General features: G+C 46.9%; 1 protein-coding gene across 1 annotated transcript; it reads left to right on the top strand.

Annotated features, from left to right (window-relative positions):
• Positions 1-1,834: 1,834 nt before the first annotated feature.
• Positions 1,835-15,403, top strand: irs2b (insulin receptor substrate 2b). Its single transcript, XM_010742742.3, has 2 exons — positions 1,835-5,505; positions 12,826-15,403. The coding sequence occupies exons 1-2, from the start codon at positions 2,136-2,138 to the stop codon at positions 12,828-12,830; spliced, it is 3,375 nt and encodes a 1,124-aa protein (XP_010741044.2). The 5' UTR covers positions 1,835-2,135; the 3' UTR covers positions 12,831-15,403.
• The last annotated feature ends 554 nt before the right edge of the window (positions 15,404-15,957 follow it).

Below are 15,957 nucleotides of genomic sequence, written 5' to 3'. Positions count from 1 at the left end.
CATTCTCATTATATGTTATCAGCCTGGAGTTATCAGAGAGTGTGAAAGTTTCCACCAAAGCCCACGTCTGTCATGGAGGAAACCTAATATCAAAAGACAGGGAACCCTCCTTATCCTACAGGGAGATATCCGAGCCTTGGGAGGTTTAGGCAGCCAGCTCTGCAACATCTATTAATATCAATATGCATTCATTGCACATTAGGCTGAGCAAGGCTGAGATAAACAGTCAAATTATGAAAAGAAATATATATACAAATGCACATAACACTACTAAAGCTAAAGCTTATTTGCTACTTTTGATTCCTTCTCCGTGGTGGTAGTAGTCAAATCATTGCCTCTGGTGGCATAATTGACCCGCACAGGGCATCGTAATTGACCTTGCTGCTGAGGACAGGCTGGTTTGATGCTGAGCCAGCACTGTGGGATCTGAAGGAAAATGGATATATGAAGTGGAGAGGGTGTGTGTGTGTGTGTGTGTGTGTGTGTGTGAGAGTGAGGTGGGGGGTGGTTTTCAATATCACCTTAAGACATCAGTGATATGACTGATTCTCAGCAGGTGGTGTCGATTAATTATTACATTTGTACATGTTATAATTGAAAAGTCGTGACTGGGTTTGATTCGCCTGGTTCACCGTGACCTGTTTTCATCATCCACGCCTGCCTCTGATGGACAGGAAGAGCTGAGTCTCACTCCCTCAGGAAGTCGAGAGAACATGCAGGCTATTGGCTCTGAGCTACACACACACTCTCATCACCACCACACCGCGGTACCCAGCTGGCATCTCGTCATTACGCACATTACCAGCCGCTGACGCATTGAGATCAGGAGAATGTTTTGCGTCATCATGATATCAGATCTTTTTTATTTTTTTATATAACCTTATATGGGTCATTCATCCTATTTCGCTGACAGGAGGGGTGGTGTTTTTTTTTTGTAGATGAGGATTTACTGTAACCTGAGACATTTCTGGACATATGTTGTCATCCTGATCTGCCGCTACACTATTTCTGAATGGGAAGCCGCAGATCGGAAACGGGCTGTAACTGAGCAGCTATCCGGAGAGCTCTAGGCAATTACGCGTTACGCAATAAAAAAAACCACACACACTCTTCCTCTGGTTCTTGTAGTTTATCACGAACACGTCGGTGCTTTCTATGAACCCCCCCAAAAAAGGAAAAGAAGGGGCTAAAATAATCCCGCTTGGACACCGTGAATGTATTCTGGCTGAGGCAGACGCAGAGGGAATATCAAATTCCTGTGACAGAGCTGCAGTCTCGACTAGGTGATGCTTGTTTACCAGTTGGGGAGAGAGCAGGAGGAGGAGGAGGAGGACTGGAAGGACTCCCTCTACAGTCACGTTAAAATATAGACAAGGGTTTGAGAGAGAGGGGGGCGAAACATAAGAATAAACCATGGGAATAAAAAAAGAAGAGCGTAAAAAGGATGGAGGGGAAATAATAATTCCCATGTGGTTATTTGAACGCGTTTTATAATCCTTAAATGACGCACATGTGAGGCTTTATAGGTCGAGAACAAGTAGTTTAATATATTTAGATTGATGATAAATAAATAAAAAATCACGGTAGTCAAATGTTGGATCACAGGACCAGAGCTGCTATAAATAAAACTCCGGTCCTGACTGACTACGCTCAAATGAGTCGGAAGAGGGCAGAGTAATAGTAGGAGGGCTTCCTCTCCTCTCTCTCCTCTCTCTCCTTTGAACACCTCACTCCAGCATTCATCCCGTTTCCACCAATAAGCCCAATGAGCTGAGAGCGCACCGCCCACCGTCGGTGTGTGTATTTTTTTCTTTTTCTCCTCCCCCCCTCCTCCTCGTTTCTCTTTTTTTTCTAAAGCAGAGCTGGATGTGTAGATCGTCACATGTTGTTTCTCCCCCCCTCTCCTCCTCCTTCTTAGTCCGGACACTATCAGCAGACATGTGTTATTTATTGCTCAGCTTTTGGAGAAGACGAACGCACTGGAAATAAAAGAAGGAGGATTAAGGCAACCAAAAAAAAAAAAGAAGAAGAAGAAGGAGAAGGAGGAGGAGAAATTACGCGCGTCGTTTCTTTGAGCAACACTGGGGGAAAGGAGGCATTGTGTCTGATAAGCCGGGAGGAAAAAGGACACGAGAATGGCGAGTCCGCCAAACACGGGAGATCAGCCGTTATCGCCCCGTACTACGAGCAACAACAATATCAAGAAATGTGGATATCTAAAGAAGCAGAAACACGGACACAAGCGCTTTTTTGTTTTGAGAGAGCCGAGCGAAGGTTTCCCTGCGCGCCTGGAGTACTACGAGAGCGAGAAGAAATGGAAAAACAAATCGGTCGCCAAGAGAGTTATTCCTCTGGACTGCTGTCTCAATATCAACAAGAGAGCGGACGCGAAACACAAATATCTTATTGCTCTTTATACCAAGGACGAGTATTTCGCCGTGGCGGCGGAAAACGAGCAGGAGCAGGAGAGCTGGTACCGGGTGCTGACGGATTTAATGGCAGAGGGGAAAGTATACGACGGATCGGCGTCCAACTCTGCGTCCTCGCTGGTTGGCTTCGACGAGGCGAGCTATGGTGTAATAACGCCGGTTTCCGCCGCCTACAAGGAGGTATGGCAAGTCAATCTGAAATCCAAAGGCCTGGGGCAAAGCAGGAATTTGACCGGAGTGTACAGGCTGTGTCTCTCCAGCCGGACTATCAGCTTTGTCAAGCTGAACTCGGAGGTTGCCTCCGTCATTTTACAGCTGATGAATATCCGGAGGTGCGGCCACTCTGACAGCTTTTTCTTCATTGAGGTTGGTCGATCTGCAGCCACGGGTCCCGGAGAGTTATGGATGCAGGCTGATGACTCTGTGGTGGCGCAAAATATCCATGAAACTATCTTGGAGGCGATGAAAGCCATGAAGGAGCTGTCGGAATTCCGTCCGCGCAGCAAAAGCCAGTCATCTGGCACAAACCCCATCTCTGTGCCTACAAGGCGGCACCTGAACAATCTTCCCCCCAGTCAGACCGGGCTTCCCCGGCGGTCGCGCACTGACAGCATGGTTGCCACCTCTCCTGTGAGCAAATTTTCCTCCTGCCGAATACGCACGGCCAGCGAGGGAGATGGCACCATGGCACGCCCCATGTCAGTGACTGGCAGCCCCCTAAGCCCAGGGGTCCACAGGACCCTGCTGAGCAGATCTCACACCATTACAGCACGCCCATGTCGGACATTTGAATCTTCTTCCCTCCAGCACAGTAAGTCCATGTCTATGCCACTGTCTCGTTCCCCACCCATGGCCACCACCAGCCCTGGAAATCTGTCATCCTGCCCAGACAGCAGTGCCCCTCGCCCTTCCAGCTGCAGTGCCTCCTTCTCAGGCTCCCCGAGTGATGCTGGTTTTATATCATGCGAGGAGTTTGGCTCTAGCCCTGCGGACGCACGGGACCTGAGGTTACCACTCACCCTCCGTAGCAACACTCCTGAGTCCCTCAAAGCCGACACTCCCCCCTCCCGGGACGGTAGTGAGCTTGATGGCTACATGTTGATGGAGAGGCAGAAGCAGAACGGTTACCGTCGTTTGCCAGAGCTGGACAAGGCTTACCGAAAGCGTACATACTCCCTCACTACTCCCCGCCAGCACAGAGGTCCCCCCCAGGTATCTTCAGCCTCCCTGGATGAGTATACTCTTATGAGGGCTACTTACACGAGTGGAAGTCAGTCTTTTCGCAGGTGTCACACTGCCTCGCCTAAAGGGATCTATCCTGAGGATTACAGGGACGTTCAGATTGGCACCAACGTTCTCCAAGGTGACAGTGGCTATATGCCCATGATGCCAGGTGTGGCACATCAAACATCAGGTTCCAAGGATGACCCCTACATGCCCATGAGCCCCATGTGTGTTTCAGCACCAAAGCAGATCATCAACCCCCGTTCACACTCCTCTTCAGTGGGGCTGGCCCCACGCACAGACTCCCCTGGCAGTGTTTCTCTGGAGGACAGCGGCTATATGCGGATGTGGTGCGGAACTAAGATGTCAGTGGAGAGTACTGATGGAAAACTTACCAATGGAGAGTACCTGAACATGTCTCCTGTTGACCCCCTGGCGTCTCTCACACCCCCAGAGTACATCCTCAGTCCCGTAGGAGATCCCCACCCTCTGCAACATCACAGACAGCCTTATTCTTACAGCTCCCTACCACGCTCACTTAAAGGCCAGCTGCAGCGCAACGGGTCCACAGACACAGATCAGTATGTGGTGATGAGTTTACAGAAACAGAGCATAGAAGAGGAGTCCAACTATTGTCCTCTATCTCCTGGAGACTCTGTGGCCAGCAGCTCTCCGGGGACACCAGTCACCCCTTCCTCTGCCCCGTCTCCTCTCAGAGTGGCTCGGATAGACGGAGGCCTGGTACACAGGAATAGGGCGTGTCGGCCCACCCGTCTGGCTCTGGAGTCCCTCAGAACACTACCATGTATGAGCGAACACCCCCTTCCCTCAGAGCCACGCAGTCCGGGAGAGTACATCAACATAGACTTTAGTAGTGCTACCCACAACGTGCAAGCATCCACGGTGTCAGAGAGCTCCGAGTCCTCTGCGAATGTAACGTGCGCAGAGAAGGGATCCCTGCCACTCTCAGACTATGCTAATGTTGATGTCAGCTCATCGGGTCACCTTGACTCGCTCCAAGTTGGGGGTTCCCCCCCTGCAGGCTGCCTAAACCACACACCTGAAGTCTTGACTTGCCCCAGTCTTGTGAACACTCAGTCCAACACGCAGAGAGGCGAGGAGGAAGAGGTGGATAAAAGCATAGAGGGACGGGCGGAGGAAAGGGGGATGGTAGAGGAATATCCTCTCCAACAGCAGGTGAGCCTGGTGTGTCCGCCTGCTCTAGTCAAGGATGACTACACTGAGATGACTTTCAGCCCTCCTGCCCCTCTACCATCTCTCTGCACCACCGATGCTGCCCCCCTCCCCACGAGCCCCACCGCCTGTGTCCAGAGACTCAGCCTTGAGAGCAGCATTGTGGACGCTGTGCCCCCTGTGCCATTGGACTCTTTTCTCCTGGGGGCTCCTTCGTTATCTGTCACCCTCCTGGATCCACACAGGGGGGCTAAAGTGATCCGGGCCGACCCTCAGGGGCGCCGGCGGCACAGTTCTGAGACCTTCTCGTCCACCACTACTGTCACACCCGTGTGCCCATCCTTCGCCCATGACACCAAACGGCACAGCTCTGCCTCTGTGGAGAATGTATCCCACACCGTCTGCAGCTCGGAGGGACCGGACGAGGACTATGGCAGCAACAGCCCCATGTGCCGGGAGATGTCAGCTGGTTATCAAAACGGACTTAACTACATTGCCTTAAACTTGATGGAGGGAAACCTTGGAGGATGTAGGCTCGGGGACTGTGATGGACTCCTGAGGTTCAAGACAGCCTGTGGCTGCAAGGGGGGCATGAATGGTTTCAACACTAGCCCCTACGTCAGCCTGGGATTCAAGGAGACTGCTGCTGCTGTGAAAGGTGAGTGTTGTTTTTTTTATACATGTCACACGCACTCATTCATACAGAATGTTTTCATTCATGAAGGGAGTGGCGCCAGCTCTTTGGTAGGATAAAGATCCGCCTCGACGCTACTGTATACTCTGCAGAGATAGGCCACTCGTATTTGAGAGAACATGCTGGAAACAAACAGCTTCATTCATTTGTGTCTTCATTTGCGTGTCTGCAGCAGAGCCTGTGTCTTTAACAGACTGGGGGTTAACCCACTGCCTGCCGACACACACACACACACACACACACACACAGTTATTTTTCTGGACAGCGGTGTTGTAACGCCAGCCTAAATTACAGTTTGCTTCTCTGCTTGTCAAATTAGAGGTAGAGTGTGTACCGACATATACCGGCGTGCAGTGTAATGTATCAGTTAGATCTGATTTACATTAACAGCAGTTACCTACTGATACGTGTGTGTGTGAGTGTGTGTGTGTGTGTTTAAAATAACAGTTTTAGGTGTGTAAACAGGCTTACAGTAGCCAGGGGAAGTAAAGTTGTTATGAACTTTGCTGTTGGGTGTCGGCCGCGATGTTTAGATAGGATTAGTCACCTCCTTGTCACACCCATGACACATCGACAAATCTCAAGGTTGTTCGATGCTGAGGGGGGCTGTCTGCTGGATCTCTGATCTGCTTCAAACCACACACAAATATTAGAGCAGCCAAACGGGCACGACTCCTTCCAAATAAAAGCTTAGAAGTAGAAAAATTCTCCAAATTTTTCTGCAGCGTTCCTGTTTTTCCTTTTGTCGTGCATCTCCTTAAAGGAAAACACCAACTGTATCTCAACACTGTATTCACATGATAGAAATAGATTTTTATTTTGAAACAGCTTTATTTTGAAAAACCGTGGTTCTGTCTCAGTGCGGCTGGCTTTATGCTGCTGTTGTGCCTGAGTGTGAATGGTCTGCTGGTCTCCCCTCAGTGACGCAGTTTTATACCACGTCAGTATTTCAGAAAACATCCAGTCCAGTGACGCACGCAGCGCTCACACATATAGAAACATCTAGAAAAGGAATATATGTTTGTGATGAATGGTATAGCAGGCTACAGTGTACTGTGTACTGAGGCTGGTATGTGTGAATAAGCGCTGAAAAATCCTTGATGACTCGTGTTTGTGGGAAGGAGTAATTGCCATCCAAATATTACCTTTCACCTCATTCTGTCCGACGTTGCATTGGGCTTTTCATGCGCCTCTAAATGGCAGGGATTATTTACAGGGATGGATGACCTCGCAGGGGCATGTCAGAAGTTGCTGTTGTTCGAAAAAGAAAACACACAGTGTCGAGATCAGCGTGAGTCAGGAGTCAATGTTCCTGATGGTGAAATACAAGAGTTTAATTGCTGTTTGTGATTTCACAACCAAAGTTGTCTCTCTTTGTCTCCCGTCTCTGCTGGCTCTCATGCTGCGAGCGCAGCCAGCGTGGAGCTCGGTGCAAGTCATCGGGTTCCCCAGAAAAACAAGTGAGTCAGTTGTTTATCAATTGTCAGGTACTGGGTTTCAGGACTGGAATGCAGTCAGTGTGCAAAGGTTGCTGGGAGGGGTGAATGCTCACTTGTTTTTCTAACCTGGTGGGATGGACTCAGAGGGGGGATTGGATGATTTTTACCGTGAGCAGCTTCACAAGCGCACCAATGTTTTTTTTCACCAACACATATTACTTTTACCAGGTACTTACATGAACGCCCTCACACCTATTGTGAGCCTCTCACTTATTGTCCCATCACTTCATTGTGTCCCGGTGCTTTTGTGTTTCAGAGGACAGGGTCCAAATATTGAATTTTTGTTACCTCGGCGTAGACGTTTGTCCAAGGCTACACGAGCGTGGGGGAACAATAGTGAAGGATGGATGACTTGTTTTGTTTTTTATGTAGAACAAAATAGACAATTGAGCTTTTTGGCTGAAAGGGAGGAGGAGAGAGAGAGAGAGCGAGTGGTGCGGGGGAGGAATGCAGGAGTAACGAGGAAAGGAATAAAAGAAATGCAGAAAGAGATAGAGATCAGTGTTGTTCCAGTCAGTTTACCTTTGCTACTGTAGCTTAGTTATATAAGCCCTTCCTGACAAACACACGTCTTTCACATAATAGTGAATGACTCAGCTCTGATCGGAGATGTGACCACGGTGGCAAGTCACTGATACTCTCATCAAAACACAAAAGCGCTTGTGTTGCTCGTGCGATTGAGAGAAAATACCGCTTACTACAAGATGACAGGCTCTGCCACATTCTCTCACGATCACACACACACACGAACCATAGTTTGCATTCCCCCCCGCAGTGCATCGATTTGAAAACAGGTAGATTGGGAAATCAGATCACCTGTCTTCATTTTGGCATGAATCCAGCGTAATGCGGTAAGCTAAGCTCAACGGGCACGTCCGGCTCGTTCTGTGCGTTGAGGTTTTTGAAAGTGGCTCCGAGAGAAACGGTGGAGGAGCCCGTTAGTCGACAGGTTTCACTGTTGTTGTTTGGGTTTTTTTTTTTTTCCGGCCCTGACGTGACGTGCAGAGAGAGAGAGAGGGGAGGTGAGGGCAGAAGAGGAGGGGGGCTGTTTAGCTTTCAGTGCACGCCTTCTGGCCCTGCCGACAACGTCAGTTTCTTGACCTTTGAACTCGCCCTGTGTGAGAGAGAGACTCGGAGAGAGAGAGAGAGAGGAAGAAGTGAGGGGGGTGGTTATTGCCATAGGGGGCTTTTCCAGAAATCCACACACCTCCATATCTGTGTACTATTTTTACCTTCTTTTCTTTTTTTTTTTTACTCCAATTCTTCAGCCGCCCCCATCCTTTCAGACTACATCTGCCCTGCCACTTGTCTTTTCTCCATAAAAGCTTCTTTATCATCCTCCTGTCATCTGCCTAACCCACTTCTGTCCTCATTTATCTAACATTTCTCTCTCTCTCTCTCTCTCTCTGGCATGCAGTCTTTGCATGGGTGCAGACAGAGGAGAAGACTGACTCATACTCTCCATGCCTTTCATTTGTGGGCCCAGTCTGCTCCCCACCACTATCACACACACACTTTGTATTTCTACTTTGTGTGTGTGTGTGTATGTGTGCCTTCTTGTCCTGTCTCGTGTGCGTACATATACACAGGCATCAGCAGATGGTGGAGGGGTGGTGGTGGTGGTGGGGTGGGGGTCAGGGGTTTTTGCACCTGCCCCGCCAAGCAGTGCTCACTGGTTATCTGGACCCGTCAGAGGAGAGTGACAATACGCTAATGACTGGCCACCATCTGCCACAACAACAACAACATGGAGAAGCCCTATACCAACCCAAAACCCTCCCCTCCCCTCCTCTCCGCCTCCCTTTCCTTCTCCTCTGCAACCTCCTCCCCTCCTCTTCTCTCCAGGCATTGGTTTCTGTTTTACAGAAATCACGTGACTCAACCCCCACCCCCTCACACACACACACACACACACACACACACACACCCCTTCTCCACACCGGTGCGTTTGTGTCTTGTGTTTTTTTCGTGTTGTTATCTGACCTCTGTGGACTGTCCCTGCTTCGCTTTTCACACTAGAGGCCACGGAGGATTGTCTAACGATGCATTAAACAATTAGCTAATCATATCTGATCAGAGCCACTAACAAGACTCTCACTCCTCCTCCTCCTCCTCCTCCTCCTCGCTTCTTGGTTTTTATCTGCAAACAACAATAACAGATAACTAACAGTTCCAAGGACTGATCTGAAACGTCTCAAGCTGCAACGATTAATGGATTAGTTGATTGACAGAAAATGTATCGACCCTCTGTTTTGACACTTTCTCTGGTTCCAGCCTCACAGATTTGAAGATATGTTTTGGACTCTTGGTCTGATGAAGCGGACCAGGAGTCTGGGGTCTGGTTGTCGAGGCATTTGAACTGATTTATTGCGTTTTGTCGACAAAACAAGCTAAAATCCTAACAATAGTTGCAGCTCTAGAAACGTCCTTTGTCGTGATGTGTTCGCGAGCCGCCCGTATCGTCACCAATACAGTATGTGCTGAAGAAAGATGCACTTTTCTGGGTACCTAATATGCTCGTACATCATAAGTTTTTATTCTTGCAGCCTATTTTCAAACTAGAACATTTAACTCGACTCAATTATTGGATTGCATGCAGATATATTGAGGAACATTACAGTCTTTGTCCTCACCTGTCCTTTGCAAACCCCCCCCCTCCCTCCCATTCAGACACACATACACTGCGCTTCTGGCTGTCTGATACATAACTCTTTGAGTAAAGTAGGGCGGGATGTTCCAGCGCGAGATAAAAACAAAGTCAGCCTACCATATCCTCAATTTATCTTGAAGGTAAGAAGGATTACATTCACTTTGAGATTAGACATTGTTGAGTAGCTTGTTTTGTCTAGAGATAGAAGAAGAGATAGAGCCTCTGTGTGACATGAGTGCACATGCCACGCACCAGGACAGCCCAGGCTTCGGGCTTCTGGCCCGTTAGAAGTTTTTCATTCATCTCTGGACCCCAATGCTTCTTCACAGAGGTGTATTATGTACTCAAGCACAGGATCAGGCACTGCTGTAATATAATAACTTCTTGATTTCAGCTGGATTTCGCTCGTGGTGATAATTGTTTTATGTTGTGGAATCCGAGCAGGTTTGGTAGCCTGCCAGAAAAACATTAGGCCTGTAAGTTATGACGTGTTTACAGCTGACAACAATTAGTTGAGTGTTGAGGAAACTAATTATCGGTTATTTAGATTATTTAAATGCAAAAAAAGGCCAAATGTGACCTGGTCTCGGGTACTCAGTCACGAGGACTGGCTGCCTTTCTTTGTCAAATGTGACAATAAATTGAAAATATTTGGGTTTTAGATTGCTAGTCTTTTTGCTAGACATTTTTAGGGCATTTTTTTTGACCGATGATCAATAGAGATACATATAAATAATCATTAGTAGCAGTCCTTGATGCTTTAGTGGCACACAAAGGAGGAGGTAATGTTTCCGCGTGTTATCTGGAATATATGTTTGGTGAGAGTTAGCACGGGGTGGCTGTTGTTGTTGTGTTGTCAGTCAGACGGAGGTGTGGGAGGTCAGAGGTGAGGAGTCAGTGTTTGTTTGCTGGAGCTCAGGGTGGAGCCGGCAGGGCAGGAATGTAAACAGAGCAGATCTGAGCCTGCTGATCGCTACCTGTCCGTAAGAGGAAACTATGCTCCTGACATGGGGCCGCGTTGTTTGCAGAAGCTCGTGCGCTCGGTCAATCATCCTCTTCTTTTCGTGCTATTCAGAAATACATTTGGAGTGGTTAACCCCCTAAAAGCTCATTCATTTTAACTCTGCATCAACACCAGAGCTACTCGAGCCGGCGATTCATCGACAGACATGGGGACGTGTTTACTCTGCTTCTGAAGCACCAGAGAGGAGCCTGTGCTAATACATGCCTGTGTGTGTGTGTGTGTGTGTGTGTGTGTTAGCCCTGAATGGAGCACGGCTAAATTTAGCCTGTGAGAACTAAATAAATAATGAACAGAGCTTGGGTGGGTGTGTGTGTGGGACAGGGGGCACAGACGTGGGTTGTTGGGAGGGGTAGGTGGGTGTGTGTGTATGTGTGTGTGTGTGCGCTCGACAAAGAGGAGGGGTCCGGGGCCATCGGGTTCATTCCCTCGCTGGACCTCTGTCCCCTTCGCTCAATAACCCCCTCCCCCCTCTCTCTCTCTACCCAAATCTGCCTGCCCACCCACACTTTTCTCTGATCAGCATGTGTCTGAATAGCAGTGTGTGCATGTGTGTGCATGTCTGTGTGTGTGTGTGTGTGGCAGCTCTCTATATGCAACACTGTACCATTGCACCAGAATAATAACAAGTGTGTTTATGTACACGACTACACCTGGTTGCTAATCGGAGCTGTTAGTGATTCAACACTCCTTCCCGGCAGATCTCAGTCATTCTCACCCAAGTGTCTGCCTCTACGTGCCACTGGCTGGCCCAGCCCCTCTAGAAACACACACACACACACACACACACACACACACACACACACACACACACACACACACACACACACACACACACACACAGATTGTTGTGGACCGTCGGTCCCATGACCTCACTGCATTCCCGTTCCTCTCTGTCAGGTTGATTCTGTTACTGTGGTTTTTCCACCACTTCCCACCCCGACGTTTCTATTTTGTTTTGTCTCTGACACCCATGGCAATGAAGAGACTTAGCTCAGCCAAGCACAGGTGGCCTCATCAATTACTTTATTTTTTCAAATACCCCCGTAGCTCCAGACATCCGTGAGCATCTGTGGAAATGCACCAGCCTCTTCGGTATGGTTTGAATTTCCCCTCCTCCTCTCTCTGTTGTTTTTCTCATCAGTAAGTGTTGTGTCAAGTGTCTGTAACGGTTTAGATTCGACATCAGCCTCTTTTCTGTGTTTATGTATAGGGCAAAGAGAGAGAACACACACATTTGTGTGTGTGTGTGTGTGTGTGTTTATGGTGGGAGTAGCTGAGTGAGTGAGGGAGGGAGGGTGGTGGGGGGGTGACCGAGAGGACTCTGAATGAAAGGTTTGTTTTAGAGAATGACGATCACATCCAGCTTTGTGAAAACAGCTCTTGTTCATGGCTGTGGAAGAGGGAGAGGAGACAGCAAATGAGGGAAGAAATGCAGCCGCAGAGGGGCTGTGTATGTGTGTGTGTGTGTGTGTGTGTGTGTGTGTGTCAGCCAAGACTTCCGTTCCCATTTGATAGCTCTGCATGCATATGAAACCTCACAAACAAGTACACCGGGGCAAGGGTCAGCACAGCTTTCCACTGGGAGAAAAGCGACACTCCGAAGTCGCCGGGTTTGTTAATGTGTGTGTGTGTGGAAACGCAACTGGCTGCGGCGTTGTGTGTGTGTGGGAGAATGTTTTGTTTGTTTGACTTTAGTAGGTGTGCAATCATGAATACCTGGGTATGTGTTTGTGTCGGTGTGTGGGAGTGTTGTCGCCGTCTCTTCTGCCGTCATCGGAGACTGCCCTGTGTCAGCTGCACAGTGCTAAATGCCACTCTGTTTTTCCCCTGCCGTGAAAGCACCTGCCACTTCAGTGTCTACCGGCTGAGGAACACGCACACACGCACAAAGGCACTTATTCCTTACTTGGTAACAGAGTGGGGGTATCCGTTTGACCTCGTCCACCTCTCCTCTATTGCTCCACTTGATAAATCACGTATACTGTACATACACACACCTATATTAAGTTTCAGAGGGGAGGATTCAGTTAGATTCAACATCATGTCCGTAGATCACTTGACAAGAAACTCACTTGTGTTTTCTTTCTCTCTCCTCCTTCTTCTTCTTTCAGAATGAAGGCTGACGGGTCCTTTCATACGCCCCCTCCGCCCGCTCCGCCTCGCTCTCCTCTCCCTCCTTTTTTCCTGTGAACGTAGGATTTCGCTGCAGCCAAGTGACGAGGTCGCCACGGCGACAGCTGGACCATGCGCTGCAGTCGATGTCCTTTGACCTCTTTGCCGCCTTTCGATGGTCACGGGGACGGCCATCACCATGGCAACACGGACACTTGACCCTTGCTCCAAATCTTCCCTCCACTTGTCTCGGCACCAAAACATTCAGGCGCCATCACTGCTGCTGTACTAGATTACTTAAAAAATAAATAAAAATAACAAGAACTTAAACAGACTATTAACTCTAACTATAGATAAGTAACTATTTATCTCCTGCCTGTAAAATTATCCTGCAGTATATTGTTATGTTTAATTATTATTATTGTTGTTATTGCCATTCATACACTTTCAGATGGTTTTCTTTTGGCTTCAGCCAATAGTTGCCAGATACTCTCACCTGAAAACCTGTGAACCAAACCTGGAGAGAATAGTGCGCGCACACACATACACACACACACACACATGCAAAAACCCTTTCATGCATACAGATTACATATATTTATTTATTTATCATGTATGTATGCATTTAATGAAGTGTGTGTGTGCGTGTGCGTGAATTTGTATACAGATTGTACTGCAAAAAAGAGGTGGCATTTATCAACATATTTAAAAAAAGAAAGTTAACATTTGCTTAAAAAAAGAGAAAACTACCTCAGAAAAAAAACAGAAAACCAGGTTGGTACCAATTCACAAAGCAGAAATATATATAAAATATTTATTTTCAGAGGTGAATGTCTTTTAAAATCACCAATCCAAAGCCTTACTCTAACCATCAGCCCCCACCTGATGGACCTTTTTTTTTTTAGTTTGGACCTATAAACACGCAGTATATCAAAGATTTAACCAGTTATCTTATACACCGAATGTTCAGAGACAGCCTCTCTAAGATTAAGTTCCTTCTCTCCCCACGTTACATTTATGACAAGATTATGTATTAAAAAAAAATCCAGAGTAATATATTTATTAATATACCTGAGATTCATACACACTAAAATAATACCCAGAGGACTTTAGGGGAATACTTGACATTGCATCGCATCACACATGCATGCAGGAGTCATTCACCCAAACACTGCAGCATGAACCAACTGGACCTGACCACCAGATCTGTGGCCTGTCTGAGCCCCTCCAAGTCTCAGCACCTTTATTCACTTTACCGACCCGGCCCGGTGTTCACCTGTGATATCCTGCACGCCCAGGAACTTATGACCTGTCACGACAAGGGACGGGAACATGAATGTTTTGAAGTTATTTATACAGAGTAACTGGACAGCTCAGAATCTTACATTTTCTCACCCGATTGCCTCATTGCGGAGCTCTGTCACGCCACGCGGTCAGGCAAGGCAATGTGGTCAACGTATGACGCAGTCTTGACCGGCTGTCCAACAAGCCACTCGATCGCTCAAAAAGTGCCCCTCGCTGCCACTTTTGAGTTTGGACTTTGGACACGCCGGAGCCAATGCATGGTCTTGCACTTACAAACTTTTCTAGATTGTAACACAAGACACGTTGAATGTAGTACACGCTGTGTTCCGAGCTTGGGGACGCACAACCCAACAACAAACACCACAACAAGTGAAACAACAACGACAACAATGAAACATGCAGAGGTACTGAATGAAAACTATGACACATACAAAACCAGGGGAAGTATCTCTTTATTTATCTGAATTCACTGGTACTTAACCTTTGCCTATATACTGTAAATAATGCGTCGTTACAGAGAATTACATTTAAGCAAATGCTGAGAAACTTTGAGAGATGTTAAGTTAAATAACTTATGTTGTTTGTACTGTACATAGTATGTGTTGGAGTGAACTTTCTGATACAACAAAAGCACTAATTAAGTTATATGCTAACCAGTATGGTTTGGCTTTGATTTTTTTTTTTTTTTTTTTTTGAACTGTCATGGAATAGTCTTTTGAAATGGATGCCACTATGAGGACATTTTCTAATGCTGTAATTCTGAAAAAAAAAGAGAAATCATTAATACTTGACATGATTAATTCTTGTTACTTAGGTACAAACACAAATGGCATATATGCAATATTTACACTTTTGAAAATTAGTTTACAAAGACGTACCAAATGTATAAATACTGTTAATAATGTTTGTTAAACCTTCAACAACGACAAAAAAAAAATCTGATTTTTTGCTGTTTGTATGTTTTTTTTTGTTGTTTTTTTCCTCCAAATTTGAAATGAGAAACTTTTTTCGGTGTGTTTTTTGCTAATCGAGCCTCTTGATGTTTTCGAGCAGTGTTTTGCATTTGGATAATGTTTCAAGTTTTTATTCAGCATCTTAAAGGTTACAATATAGGCCCTGGCTTATCTTGCTGTGTCTGTTCATTGTAAATATTTCATATCTTGCATATTGTGATGCTACTAAGAGATGATAATTAAAAACTTAGTTCATTGCTTTAGATTGTATTGATTCTTTATAGACACATGCAATAAATAATGATGTTATTTAAGAAAAGCCGCTCGCCTTTCGTTTCCCTTCTCCTCCGTGGCTTTTCATCGCTCATTTGAATAGACGCACTCACCGGAGCAGATGTTTCATTTCAGAGTCCTGCCCCTTTCATTAAGAAAACCCCTCATTAGAAAAAGAGAGGACATATCTTTCATTGCCCGTGTCCCTCCTTGTTTTTAAAGCCCTGCTCTCCATTAAGAAAGAGTGCATCCTGAATTGGGTGCAGGTCTAACCTATCGTTGCCTCTAGCATTAGCATTGTTATTGTTTTTCTGCGCTTGGCTTCCAGTCCCCACCCCCAGCATTAGTAATTAGACCAGCATGTTGAAACAGCCCCTGCGACTGGGAGGGAATAAATAACAATGTGATAGGATTATGATTTTGCACCCTTAGCCATATGCTGTCAGATTACTCATTCTCACAGCCTTGCTAATTAAAATGGTAATTAATGCTGAGGGAAATAGGTCTAATTGTCTACTATGGACAGTGGTATGTGTTTGGATGGGAGGAGGGGTTGGTTTAATATGTTTGTGCGCATGTGTTGGGTGGGGGGACATGACA

This window comes from Larimichthys crocea, chromosome XVIII (assembly GCF_000972845.2).
Source record: "Larimichthys crocea isolate SSNF chromosome XVIII, L_crocea_2.0, whole genome shotgun sequence".
Classification (NCBI taxonomy): Eukaryota; Metazoa; Chordata; class Actinopteri; family Sciaenidae; genus Larimichthys; species Larimichthys crocea.
Note: the sequence above shows the minus strand (reverse complement) of the source record. Positions and strands in the feature narration are given on the sequence as shown.

Excerpts from the sequence above, each read along its gene's own strand:
- irs2b (XM_010742742.3), top strand. The coding sequence starts at position 2,136 with ATGGCGAGTCCGCCAAACACGGGAGATCAGCCGTTATCGCCCCGTACT.